The 12,615-nt window shown below is 40.3% G+C and overlaps 1 protein-coding gene across 2 annotated transcripts in view; it reads left to right on the top strand.

Moving 5' to 3' along the window:
• LOC125462759 (AT-rich interactive domain-containing protein 2-like) overlaps nucleotides 1-12,615 on the top strand; it is a 226,919-nt gene that overhangs the window by 117,558 nt on the left and 96,746 nt on the right. For both annotated transcript variants that reach the window (XM_048553095.2, XM_048553096.2), the window contains exons 4-6: nucleotides 7,887-8,020; nucleotides 8,276-8,494; nucleotides 11,986-12,053. In XM_048553095.2, coding sequence (XP_048409052.1) covers nucleotides 7,887-8,020; nucleotides 8,276-8,494; nucleotides 11,986-12,053 — 421 coding nt within the window. The remainder of the gene's footprint in view (nucleotides 1-7,886; nucleotides 8,021-8,275; nucleotides 8,495-11,985; nucleotides 12,054-12,615) is intronic.

The following is a 12,615-nucleotide window of genomic DNA, read 5'->3' as shown; positions in this document are numbered from 1 at the left end:
TAGCAGGAATGCCAATGCAGACCAAATACTTGCTGTAAGCGAGAGAGACAGTTTCGTTCAGGGGCCAGAGTTTGGTGCCGGAACCATAGAAATAGCCCTGTGTGGGTATGAGGCGACGTTGATGTGAGGTCAGGTCCTGTGACTTTAAAGTTCAGGTAGGTGATACAGTCCTGAACAAACATGTGGATCACCTGAAAGCTGTTACCTTGCAAACGAGGCAGAGCAAAGCATACTTGGGCCCTCAGAGGAGCCTGAATACCCGTCAGAAACCGCAAGTGCTCTCCCTCTATTATGTCTGGGAAACCCCGGAGTCCAAAATGGATGCTGCCTCGATATTGGATGCAAGAAGTAGGCCATGGTCTGTAAGTGCCGTTGACGTCTGAGTCCGAGTCAGGGGCAGTGGACCTGCAGTGAAAACATCGCAACAGAAGCTCCAAGCAGAATACCAGGCCTTTATGCCTGGATTTGAGTGGGAAGGGTTAGACAATAGACAATAGGTGCAGAAGTAGGCCATTCGGACCTTCGAGCCAGCACCACCATTCATTATGATCATGGCTGATCAGTATCCTGTTCCTGCCTTATCCCCATAACCCTTGATTCCACTATCTTTTAAGAGCTCTATCTATCTCTTTCTTGAAAGTATCCAGAGGGTTGGCCTCCACTGCCTTCTGGGGCAGAGCATTCCATATATCCACCACTCTCTGGGTGAAGAAGTTTCTCCTCAACTCTGTTCTAAATGGCCTACCTCTTATTTTTAAACTGTCTCCTCTGGTTCTGGACTCCCCCATCAGCAGAAACATATTTCCTACCTCCAGATTGTCCAATCTCTTAATAATCTTACATGCCTCAATCAGATCCCCTCTCATCCTCCTAAACTCAAGTGTATACAAGCCCAGTTGCTCCAATCTTTCAACATATGATACTCCTGCCATTCTGGGAATTGACCTTGTGAACCTTTGCTGCGCTCCCTCAATAGCCAGAACGTTCTTCCTCAAATTTGGAGACCAAAACTGCACACAGTACTCCAGGTGCGATCTCACCAGGGCCCTGTACAGCTGCAGAAGGACCTCTTTGCTCCTGTACCCAGCTCCTCTTGTTATGAAGGCCAGCATGCCATTAGCTTTCTTCACTGCCTGTTGTACCTGCATGCTTGCTTTCATTGACTGATGTACAAGAACACCCAGATCTCGTTGAGCTTCCCCTTTCCCTAACTTGATTCCATTTAGATAGTAATCTGCCTTCCTGTTCTTGCCTCCAAAGTGGATAACCACACATATATCCACATTAAACTGCATCTGCCATGCATCCGTCCACTCACCTAGCCTGTCTAAGTCACCCTGTATTCTCGTAACATCATCTTCGCATTTCACCCTGCCACCCAGCTTTGTCTCATCAGCAAATTTGCTAATATTACTTTTAATGCCTTCATCTATATCATTAATGTATATTGTAAATAGCTGCGGTCCCAGCACCGAACCTTATGGAACGCCACTGGTCCCTGCCTGCCATTCTTTAGTTTTCAATCCAAGCCAGTATTTTGCCCCCAATACCATGTGCCCTAATTTTGCTCACTAATCTCCTATGTGGTACTTTATCAAAGGCTTTCTGAAAGTCCAGGTATACTACATCCACTGGCTCTCCCTTGTCCATCTTCATAGTTACATTCTCAAAAAATTCCAGAAGATTAGTCAAGCACGATTTCCCTTTCATAAATCTATGCTGACTCTGACCTACCCTGTTAATGCTATCCAAATGATGTGTAATTTCATCTTTTATAATTGACTCCAGCATCTTTTCCACCACTGACGTCAGGCTAACAGGTTTACAATTCCCTGTTTTCTCTCTCCCTCCTTTCTTAAAAAGTGGGACAACATTAGCCTCCCTCCAATCCACAGGGACTGATCCTGAATCTATAGAACATTGGAAAATAATTATCAATGTGTCCACGATTTGTAGAGCCACCTCCTTAAGTACCCTGGGATGCAGACCATCAGGTCCTGGGGACTTATCAGCCTTCAGACCTAACAATCTATCCAACACCATTTCCTGCCTAATATAAATTTCCTTCAGTTCATCCATTACCCAAGGTCCTTCAGCCACTATAACATCTGGGAGATTGCTTGTGTCTTCCCTAGTGAAGACACATCCAAAGTACCTATTCAACTCTTCCCCATAATAAATTCACCCGTTTCTATCATCAAGGGCCCAAATTTAGTCTTAACCATTTTTTTCTTTTCACATACCTAAAAAAGGTTTTACTATCCTCCTTTATATTTTTGGCCAGTGTGCCTTCGTACCTCACTTTTTCTCCACGTATTGCCTTTTTAGTTATCCTCTGTTGCTCTTTAAAACTTTCCCAGCCCTCCAGCTTCCTGCTCAGCTTTGCTATGTTATTCTTTTTTTAATGTTTATACAGTCCTTAACTTGCCTCATCAGCCACAGCCGCCCCTGCCTTCCCTTAGGATCTTTCTTCCTCTTTGGAATGAACTGATCCTGCACCTTCTGCATTATATCCAGAAATACCTGCCATTGTTGTTCCACTGCCATCCCTGCGAGGGTATTGAACCATTGAACTTTGGCCAGCTCCTCCCTCAGCTCCATAGTTCCCTTTGTTCGACTGCAATACTGACACTTCCGATTCTCCCTTCTCCCTCTCAAAATGCAGGTTAAAACTTATCGTATTATGGTCACTACCTCCTAATGGCTCCTTTACTTTGAGATCACTGATCAAATCCGGTTCATTGCACAACACCAGATCCAGAATTGCCTTGGTAGGCTCCAGTACCAGCTGTTCCAAGAATCCATCTTGGAGTAACTTGGAGGTTGTAGTGATTGGAACCAAGTGGACCTTGTTGACCTGAGGTTCTTGATTGGAGTTGTTAGCCTGAGCCAATCAGGAAAACCTTGGCTAACTAATGTAATGAGGAGATTAGAATCTCCTCAGTTGAGGGTTAACTCCAAAGCTGCTGGCTACAACCAGTGTACCATGCACTAATATAAATAAAGGGTGACTTGCTGGTGGGACCCGGCCCCTCTGCAGTTATTTCACAGCCAACCAATTTCAACTATTCACATGTCTGATCAGCACCCTACAAAAAAAAAAGAAAAAATTGAGATTCGAATCTCCTCAGTTGAGGGCTAACTCCCAAACTGGCTGGTCACAGCCAGTTTACTGTGCACAATAAAAGGCTGACATGGTGACAGGAAGCAGTCTTTGTGCAGTTATATTAGTCCAAGTTGTTCTGTATTTGGGCACAGACTGCTTCAGCATCGGAAGAGGCCTGAATGGTGCTGAATGTTGTGCAACTATCAGTATATATCTGACCTTGTGATGTAGCAGGCCATTGATTGGACCTAGGGCACTCCCCTAAGGGGCACCTGCAGCGATGTCCTGGAGTTGACATGTCTGACCTCCAAAAATCAGACACCTTCCTTCTTGTTGAATATGACTCCAACCAGTAGTGTTCTCCCCCAATTACTGTAATTTTTGGAGAAGCCACTTAATGTCACAATCAGTCAAATATGGTTTTCATTCACTGCCACCTGACCTGTGCAATTCAGCTTTGTTATCTACGTTTGAACCATGGCTGTGCTGAGTTTCCCTCTGAGAACTGAAACACAGTGTCAGTGAACAGGTTCTAGCTGAGCAAGTGCTGCGTAATGACACTACTGATGACCCTCTTGTCAGTTTACTGATGATCAAGAGTAAGTTGACAGGTGTAGTATTTGGCTGAAATAACTTTGGACATATAGGATAAATATGGGTGGCTTGGTAGGTCTGTGTTCAAGTCGTGAAACAGAGGTTTAAAAAAAAGAGTTGCATGCAAGTTAGGAGCAAATAAGCTGGGGCAAGTGTAGAATTGGGTAACATAAGTAATCTTAAAGATAGCACAAGTCTCATGTCTGACTGGAAGCTCATTATAGATTTAAATTTGACAACAAAGTTATGAATCATCTGGTTTAGGTTCAGGCAGTTGCCAGGGAGCAGTTGCAATCGATGGCTAGGTAACTGAATTTATACCAGAACTAAAGATAATGGTTTCAGTATTCCATGAATCTAATTGGATCAAATTTCACCATATCCAGTAGTCTCAAACAGTAATCAATAAAACAAGCCAGCTCTGAAATGGAAGTAGGATTTTGCTCCTCTCTGATGTAGCATAACTAACACTATGATTTGATTTTTTTAATTGTCAGTACAGTAATTGGGAATGTAAGAGAACAATTGGAGCAAAAAAAGATCATTTAGCTTCTCATGCCTATCCTGCATTGAATCAGATTACAGCTGATATACTGTACCTCATCATCACTTAGCTCATCCTACTCGCCCACTCTACATATTTGGATATCCAAACCTAACAGATATATATCTTTGATGCCAATATTCCAGCAACCTTTTTCTTGGCAGGGTTGGGTGGGTGGGGGGTGGTGGTAGGCAGTGGGGACCAGTGAAGTGTGTGGTTAGGAGGGAGAACTGCTGCTTCTGTTTTGGATTTCCGAAATCCTTAAAATTAAAGCTCTGCTCTCACACTGTTTGTCCTTTTTGATCTTGATTTCTCCCACCAGAGAAAGTAGATCCTTTATTTATGCTATCAACTCAAGACTCAAGTCAACTATTTTGAGCACAAGTTGGGGATGGGTTTTTGTATTCTACTCCAAGTTGGAGTCTCACTTCAACCATTCATCATTGAACAACTGAAACTGAATACTTAATTTAGAGCTCTGATCTATTAAGAAGAAACTTTACAAAATATACTTGCAATCTGGATGTATTTGACATTGTGGGATGTGCTGTGCAGACTGGGTTATGTTTGCTTTCTCTTTCTACAGTTAATATCTCATTACAATTTCACTTTACACTTTTTGTGGTCTCAACAATCATCACCTTTATTTTGCCTAATGTTTTCTGTTGTTTGGTTGTACTGGGTCTTTTTCTGCTTGTTGATGCTGAATGAATGGTATTATTCTCTGGTTAGTTGGGATCAATCAGATCTAAGATTCACAGTTCCAATTTGGCATAGAACACCAAAATGTAGAATTTGAAACTAGAATAGCTAGTCACTTAGAAGTTCTAACTGACGGGTTAAGTAACTGCAAACAAATTAAGTACTAACTGTCATTGAGTTGAATAATTGCGTCAGTGCACAACAGAGATTCTGTTCAGAAGTAGACTGATGAAGTGAATAATTTTGCAGGGAACTGAAAATTCCAATAAACGATTTGAAAGAAATGATAAGAATTTTTACTGCCCGGGCAGCGCAGTGGCTCAGTGGCTAGTACTGCTGTCTCACAATGCCAGGGACACGAGTTTGATTCCAGCCTCAGGTGACTGTCTGTGTGGAGTTTGCACATCCTCCCCATGTCTGCATGGGTTCCCTCCAGGTGCTCTGGTTTCCTCCCACAGTCCAAAGCTGCGCAGGATAGGTAGATTGGCCGGAAATTGCCCCATAGCGTTCAGAGATGTGTAGATTACGTGGGTTGGACTTGGGAAATGCAAGGCTCAGGAAATGGATCCGTGTGGGATGTTCTTCGGAGGGGCAATATGGACCTGTTGGGCCAAATGGCCTGTTTCCGCACTCTAGGGATTCTGTATTTAGGGGAAAGAAAAAGACTCATTTGATCTATCATGTCTGTTGGTTCTTCACCAATGCGCTCTACTCTGAGATTGTTTGGAATTCCTTCAATTTTTTATGTTTGCAAAAACCCTATCATTTGTAAGGTTATAAAATATATAATTGCTTCTTAAATGAGCACTTATGATAAAGCATCCCCTGTTGTTATAATTTGGTTTATTGAAAAATAAATGAATCTAATTTTTTTTTCTAGTTCTATTGCTAGGGATCATGGATTTCAATTATGTAGGTTAATTGGAGAAGCTGTCATTGTTCTTGTCGAAGTGAAGGTTGACGGGAGCTTTAATAAGTATTGTTCAAAATGTTTAGAGATCTAAGATGGAACAGATGGGAAGAAATTGCTTTGATTGTTGCAAGGGTTAAGATCCAGAATATATTAATTTTGGGTGAAGAGGAAAGAAGCCACAGGCAACATGAAGCACTTAACAGGTTGTTACCTTTTTATCTTTAGATATGACCAATGATGATCCTAGTATTCATATGTTCCGCATTGAACTTGGGCTGATTCTTTGGATTAAATGTATGGTAGAGTGGGGAATCTGAGGTTGCAGTTTGTGGTGCAGAGTAGTATTACTGCTGACTCATTATGCATTCTGGATGTCCAGTTTTGAGCTTTTAAATTTATTCTGAATCTAACCAATTTAGAATTGTAATAGTGTTGAACAAAATTATGCCAAATGTCCTCTGTATGAAAACAACATTTTTATTTCTCCATGGATTGTACAGCGCTTGCTTTTATGGGCAGTTGTGACAGATTGAATTTGTATCGATGAGGTCAAGTCTGGATTTAAGACTTAAATGACAACCATGAAACAGTTGACAATTGTGGGGAAAACTCATTTGGTTTACTGAGTTCTTAAGCGAAGGAAATCTGACATGCTAGTCTGGTCTTCACTATGTGTCGTTCCAGACTGTCAATGGACAGTAAATGCTGACCTAGCTGGCGATGTTCACATCCTCTGATTTGAATAAAACAAAGTAGGCTTTACCCTCATGATTTCATCTGGTACAGGTCCACTGCATTAGGTTTGTTCTTCAGGACACTGCCAGTTCAGTCACTGATGGCACTACTGAGCTACCTTTTGGTGATGGGCGTTGATGTCTGTGAGGTTACTGTGACTGATCATTTAAAGTAACAGGGGGTTGGGAAGGAAAAGTAGAAATAGGTTCCAAACCTACTTGGTTTAGCTGGAGCATTCTTGGCAGAGCTCTCAGAAATCTGTCTTCATGCTCTGTGTTTATTTTATGATTAATGGATTACAAAGAGAAAACTTTTCTACATTTTGTAAGTAGAGAGATTTCTTGCAGTACAGTGCACAACTGGAATTTCTCTCATTGAGTTAGATTTGAAATTTTGTACTTGGTGCGATATTTCCAGTAAATTTTAGCTTTGTTTTCTGCAGATAACATCACATCCAAGTAACTATCTTCCTTCTGAAAATTCATTTTCAAAGAATAATGTAAACATTTTGCTTAAAAGATATCTTGAAGTTATGCTGTCAGCTGCTTTGGAGATAAATTGGAAAACAATATGGTACACTTGATATAGTGCCTTCGTTTTGCAAGTCCACTTTCAGTAGACTGTATAAACAGTACAGCCCCATCAGGTCTAACTTATTTCCAGATTGAGTTATTTATCAGCATGGATAGGACAGTAGGACAGAAATCATGTCTCTAGATCTTCAAATTGATTACAAGATTCTATGCTGAATGAGATAGATAAGCAGTAATAATCTGTTTTGAGTCTAGCATAATAGTAATGAAATCCTTAATAACTTGTAAATATCCCACACTCAGTTCTATTTGATCAATACACTTAACTTTGTATTGATGGGACAAAGGAGTTGGGCTTTTTCCCCAAAATGTGCAGTTGAACTTAATATTTCTCTGCATTCTAGTGCAACTTGGCACCCAACTGTCTGCTCCAGGAGGCTGTTTTCATGTGCTTTTGCAAGTCCTTTATTCTTCACAGTTTGCTATATCCCTAATTTGGTATCAGCGAGCATCAATCTACTGTTTTTGCTTAGTTTAAGTAATTTGTGTTGATACTATCACGCGTTCTGTTGTCCCTTAACATAGAATTAAGTTAATTATAATTGACTGTTGCAGCCTGAGGATGGACGTGTGCAGGACTTCAGCTGTAATACTGCTTACCTTATTAAATTTTATATAACTGCTAAAAGACTGACCCATTTACTGCAATGCCATCCACAAGGAAACTGTGTTTAGTTCCCTACTGTATGCTTTGTACAGGTACCTGGAGAGTTACGAGAAGTTGCATCATTTTGGTGAGGACGATGAAGTACTTACCCCAACCAATTCTCGACCACAGGGTGTAGTCTCTGGGGTTCATTTATTTTATAATCGGCATCAGCACATTATCCCAGGTAAGTGCCAACAGGAAGAACCTCCAAAAGCTGTAGTAATTAATTGTATGATTTATTTTTGGGGTAGTTGGGGGGTGCGGGCAGTGAATTATGTAAGCTTGTCAACAGTTTGTTTATAAACTGTCCATGTCTTGTCAGATCTTTGCGCTGTTAAGCTGCATATGTGATGTGGCTTGCATGATTTTAGACTTTTGCCAAACCTGATTGCGTTATAATTTGGAGATAAAAGAATCCAATGCTATTCTCTTCTTTCAGAAAGTGTACGTCGCGGTTATGGGCTTTTTACGGAATTTACCACGATCAGCGATTATAATAAAGTGGTGCTGTCTTTACTGTCGGGACTTCCAAATGAAGTGGACTTTGCAATCAACGTGTGTACGCTAATGTCACATGGGAACAAACAAGTACTGCAAATGGAAAAAGACCCAAAAGTGGTTACACTGCTGCTTGCACATGCTGGGATTTTTGACGATAGTAAGTAACGTCTTGCAATCTGTAAGAATATATGTTATGGAATCGTCAAAATTTCAGAAGTTGGCATAGGAATAAAAGTATGCCTGGTTCAGAGCACAGCTGGTAGAAGTGAGAGGCATTTTTCAAAAAAAGAGAAATTTGAGCGTGATAATGATAATTTGGTGAAGAAAGGAAGGATGCATTGAGCCAACAAAAAATTAATTGCACTGGCAGAATAATGATTTTGTACTCAGTGCATGGATAGACGTGGCAAGCCTGAGGAAATTAATCCAAATGTGTATGTAAGTATGGAGAAATTTAGTGTATACTTTCTTCATAGGTTAATGTTGAGCTTGAATTAGTAAGAGTTTAATGTGGTATTATGACTAGATAATTTACTTCAGAGTACAGTCACATCAGAGGAAAAAAGATTTCAGAACGAAACAAGTCTGACTCAGCTAGGTAAGGAGAATGTATAGGAGGTCCAGTCGACCTGTGTAAGAGACTCCAAGTATTTATGAATAATAAACGTTGATTTTTGTTTGTAACATGCAGCCAATTTGTTACAGTGCGTGAACCTGTTTTTCTTATGACTATCAAGGGTCTGAACAGAAACAACCTATACACAGCCTGGGCGGGGGCGAACCGGATTAATGCTTGGTGGCACAGCTTTGGATCAGTGTTGATGCTTGAACAGATGAGGGAAATGACTCTGAAAAAAGGCAGCCAGTATTTGGAGCAGAAGGCTGTCTAAAGGAGAGAATGCAAAATTGAATGATTTCTATTTGTAGGGCATCTCATAATCAAAAGAACAGATAGCACTGAGCACCCGGAGGATACCAGCGCAGACATGGGAAGAATGTGCAAACTCCACAGACAGTCGCCTGAGGGTGGACTCGAACCCCGGCGCCTGGTGCTGTGAGGCAGTAATGCTAACCACTGATCCACCGTGCTGCCCCATTCCAAAGGACCGTTGCATGTTATTTTCCAACACCATCCTGAATCTTATGATACAATGATGACTGTCCGAAATGTTCCCCCACTGATGCTTGATCCATTTGGCCCATCTCATTTCCAAGGTTCGGGTGCAACAATGCATCCTTCCTTGTTGGCCTGGGCACATATTTCTGTTGTAAGCTCCCCCAAACACAATCTAGGAATGCTTGCCCCTTATATTACCAGTCAATGTTTGGGTGGTTGAAGACCCCCGTTATAGCTATTCTATAATGGTAATTTCTCTTTAGCTTCCCTTAAGATTTGGCCCCCACATTTTTTTCACTAATTTCCACAAATTTGGCTGCTGTGTTTCCTACATACAACAATGATTGTACTCCAACAATACTTTATTAGATATAAAGCACTTTGAAACAGTCTGTAGCCATTGAAATGGCTGTACAAATGCAAGCAGTTTTGTTCCATACAGTTTAAACCCCGCTGTAGGACTGAAATTGGCCTACATTGAAAACAGGATTCGTAACTAAAAATTGCATGATATAACATGTTAGGGGCTTGGAATAGCAGAGTTACAGTACTAGTTAAAGATATCAAGGCAGTAGAAAAAAAAGCGCACATACAGATGCACAGTCTATACAAATTGAGCTACAAAGCAAGGAGGGATTTATTGTCGAATTGAGGTATCCCACACAATGGAAAATCATGGAAGTGAATTGAAGGAAGAAAATTTTACAAGGTGCATAATTGGCACAGAATAATAGTATCAGCAGATTCCAAGTTTCTCAAACTAGCATAAAGTGATGTAAAGTGAGAAGAGGGAAACAAGTATTTTTCTCATGTATATAGGCGTCCTTTCTCGTTCAATATGCTAGTCTAACGAGAAAAGAGTCACTATTATAAGAAGTAACAGAAAGATAGTAAGAATAAAACAGTATCCTCAGGGTTCTGATTACTATATAGTAAGGTGTAAGAATAAGATGGAAAAATACCTAAGCAGGATGAAGACTAAGTTAACAAATAAATTGAGATAATGAGAGAAGCCGGAAAAAAGTTGTGGAAACAAAGACAGAAACTTAAAGAAAATTTTCACACAATAATAAGCTGAGTTCAAGAAAGAAAATAATTAAAAGCTGAAAATAATAAAGCTTCTAGGACACTGGATAAATAGAAAAAAAGGAAAATTGAATCTAAGAATTACTTTGAGCATTTGAATATTAAAATGGAAGGAAGAGAACACGTGGAATGTGGGAGACAAGATTAAGATGAGACAAAGGGAAATAACAAAATCGAATTGCATTCTTTGATCATAAGGAATAGGTTGGGTTTGGTGATGCCCCCACTGCAGAACGTGCACTTCCTGCACATAATGTTGCACTGCCTGAGACATTAAAGCTGGCAACCTCTCAAGCAACTGGTTGTGCCAAATGAGGTGAAATCGGTCTTTCAGGAATATGTGAGTATCTTGTTGCAGCAAAATTTTGTGCTAAAATTTTGAATGTCAGCATGTTAGAAGACTAGCATACCGCAAGAAATATACCTGTACAGAGAAGGTTCGGAGGCCAGTAGCCTTGGGTTTGGTATTGGTGGTATTGCTGAGGGCAGTGCAGTGGGCAGGATTAATCCCAAAATGCAGATCTTGGGTTGGAGCACCAGGGATCATGATTTGGCTGACAGGTGCACACCAATTCTGAAAAATTACAAGAGAAATGACACTTGTACGAGCTCACAGCTCAAGTCTGTGTTTATGCGTCATGGGTTTCAGAAGCCTGGCTGATAAGTGTCAGGAGTAACTGTGTGTAAAAAACCATTTTTTCCGATAACAGAATGAAAATTAAAGATTTGGGGCATTAAAAGATGAACAAGACAAATTCAAATGTCTGTTTCTGTGCCACACATTCATATGTAATGGTAGCATGCCTCAAGACAGTCCACGTTTCAATTAAATCACAACTGAATACACCAACTTCATTTACCCACTGTGTCTCTGCACTCAGCGATTCTCAATAATTTTAAGGTAATATGAAGAGAAGACAGAATTTTCACATGTAGATCACTATATTCAATGCTCACGTGTTTGATGTAGCCAGATTTTCCATTTGCATTTATAGATCTCTTCCACACACCACTCTGTCACTTTCTGCTCTTATCGCTGCCCTTGTTCTTTCCCACTTCCCACCCCTCATGCTGTCTTCCCTGTTCTTTACCACGTGCTAACTCTTTCCGCTCTCCCCCCCCACCTCCTCAGCTCCTGCTCTCTCTTCTTCCACTCCTGCTATGTTCACCCCCTACTTCTGCTTTCTTCTGTCCCCCTGCTGTTTGCTCTCTTTCTCTCCTCCCCCTCAACGCACACACTTTGTCACTGTGTTGTTGAGTAGTTTGCTGTTGTCTAGAACAAATTTTTCTTTATAATCATACAAATGGTCATTTATGTGTTACACACACTACATGAGCAAGCCACTTTAATATGTTAAATTTTTCAAATGGGGACAAATACAGAGTTTGAAATTTGTTTGAATCTCTGTTTTCATTATGAGTAAAGTACACATTCTTTATTTTAGGTCCAGGGACCTACTTGAATGTATATGAATCAGAATGGAAAGTTAAATCTGGAAGGGACTTCATAAAGGTGACTATGCAATTCAGTAGATTACACCACACCTGTCTTTTAGCTATTTAAAGTTCAGTGATCTGGAATATATACTTGGCTATGTGTAAATAATTCGGCAGTACAAAAAAGATTTATTTTAAAAATGTGCTTAATTTTTATGCCCTGCATTGAACATGTAAAGAATACTGTTTAAAAGAGGTAAATTCTAGATTGTGATTGTGTTCTTTATTTAACAGTTAGTGGTTAGCTAGAGTCTGACGCAGTAAATGTGTTTTGTGAAAGACTATGTCATTAAAATAAAAACCTACCCTTTCTGACTAGTAAAAATATTTTTGACTTAAACCTAAAGTCATTGACTGAAAAACAAGTTCCATTCTGTCCTCATGAAGTATAATCCCATTTGAGCATTCTTCAGTGAGTCCAGCTAAGTTCATGATGTCAGGTTATTCAACTCTAAGGATAACATAACCAAACCTGATGTAGGTGACATCCCATGTTGTTGCGTATTGGGGATTGACACAGCATGTGTTCAGCTGTTTTTCTCCTTTATCTGCTATGGACTGAAAGTTCATTGTCATTG

The sequence above is a fragment of the Stegostoma tigrinum genome, chromosome 21 (genome assembly GCF_030684315.1).
Source record: "Stegostoma tigrinum isolate sSteTig4 chromosome 21, sSteTig4.hap1, whole genome shotgun sequence".
Lineage (NCBI taxonomy): Eukaryota > Metazoa > Chordata > Chondrichthyes > Orectolobiformes > Stegostomatidae > Stegostoma > Stegostoma tigrinum.
Note: the sequence above shows the minus strand (reverse complement) of the source record. Positions and strands in the feature narration are given on the sequence as shown.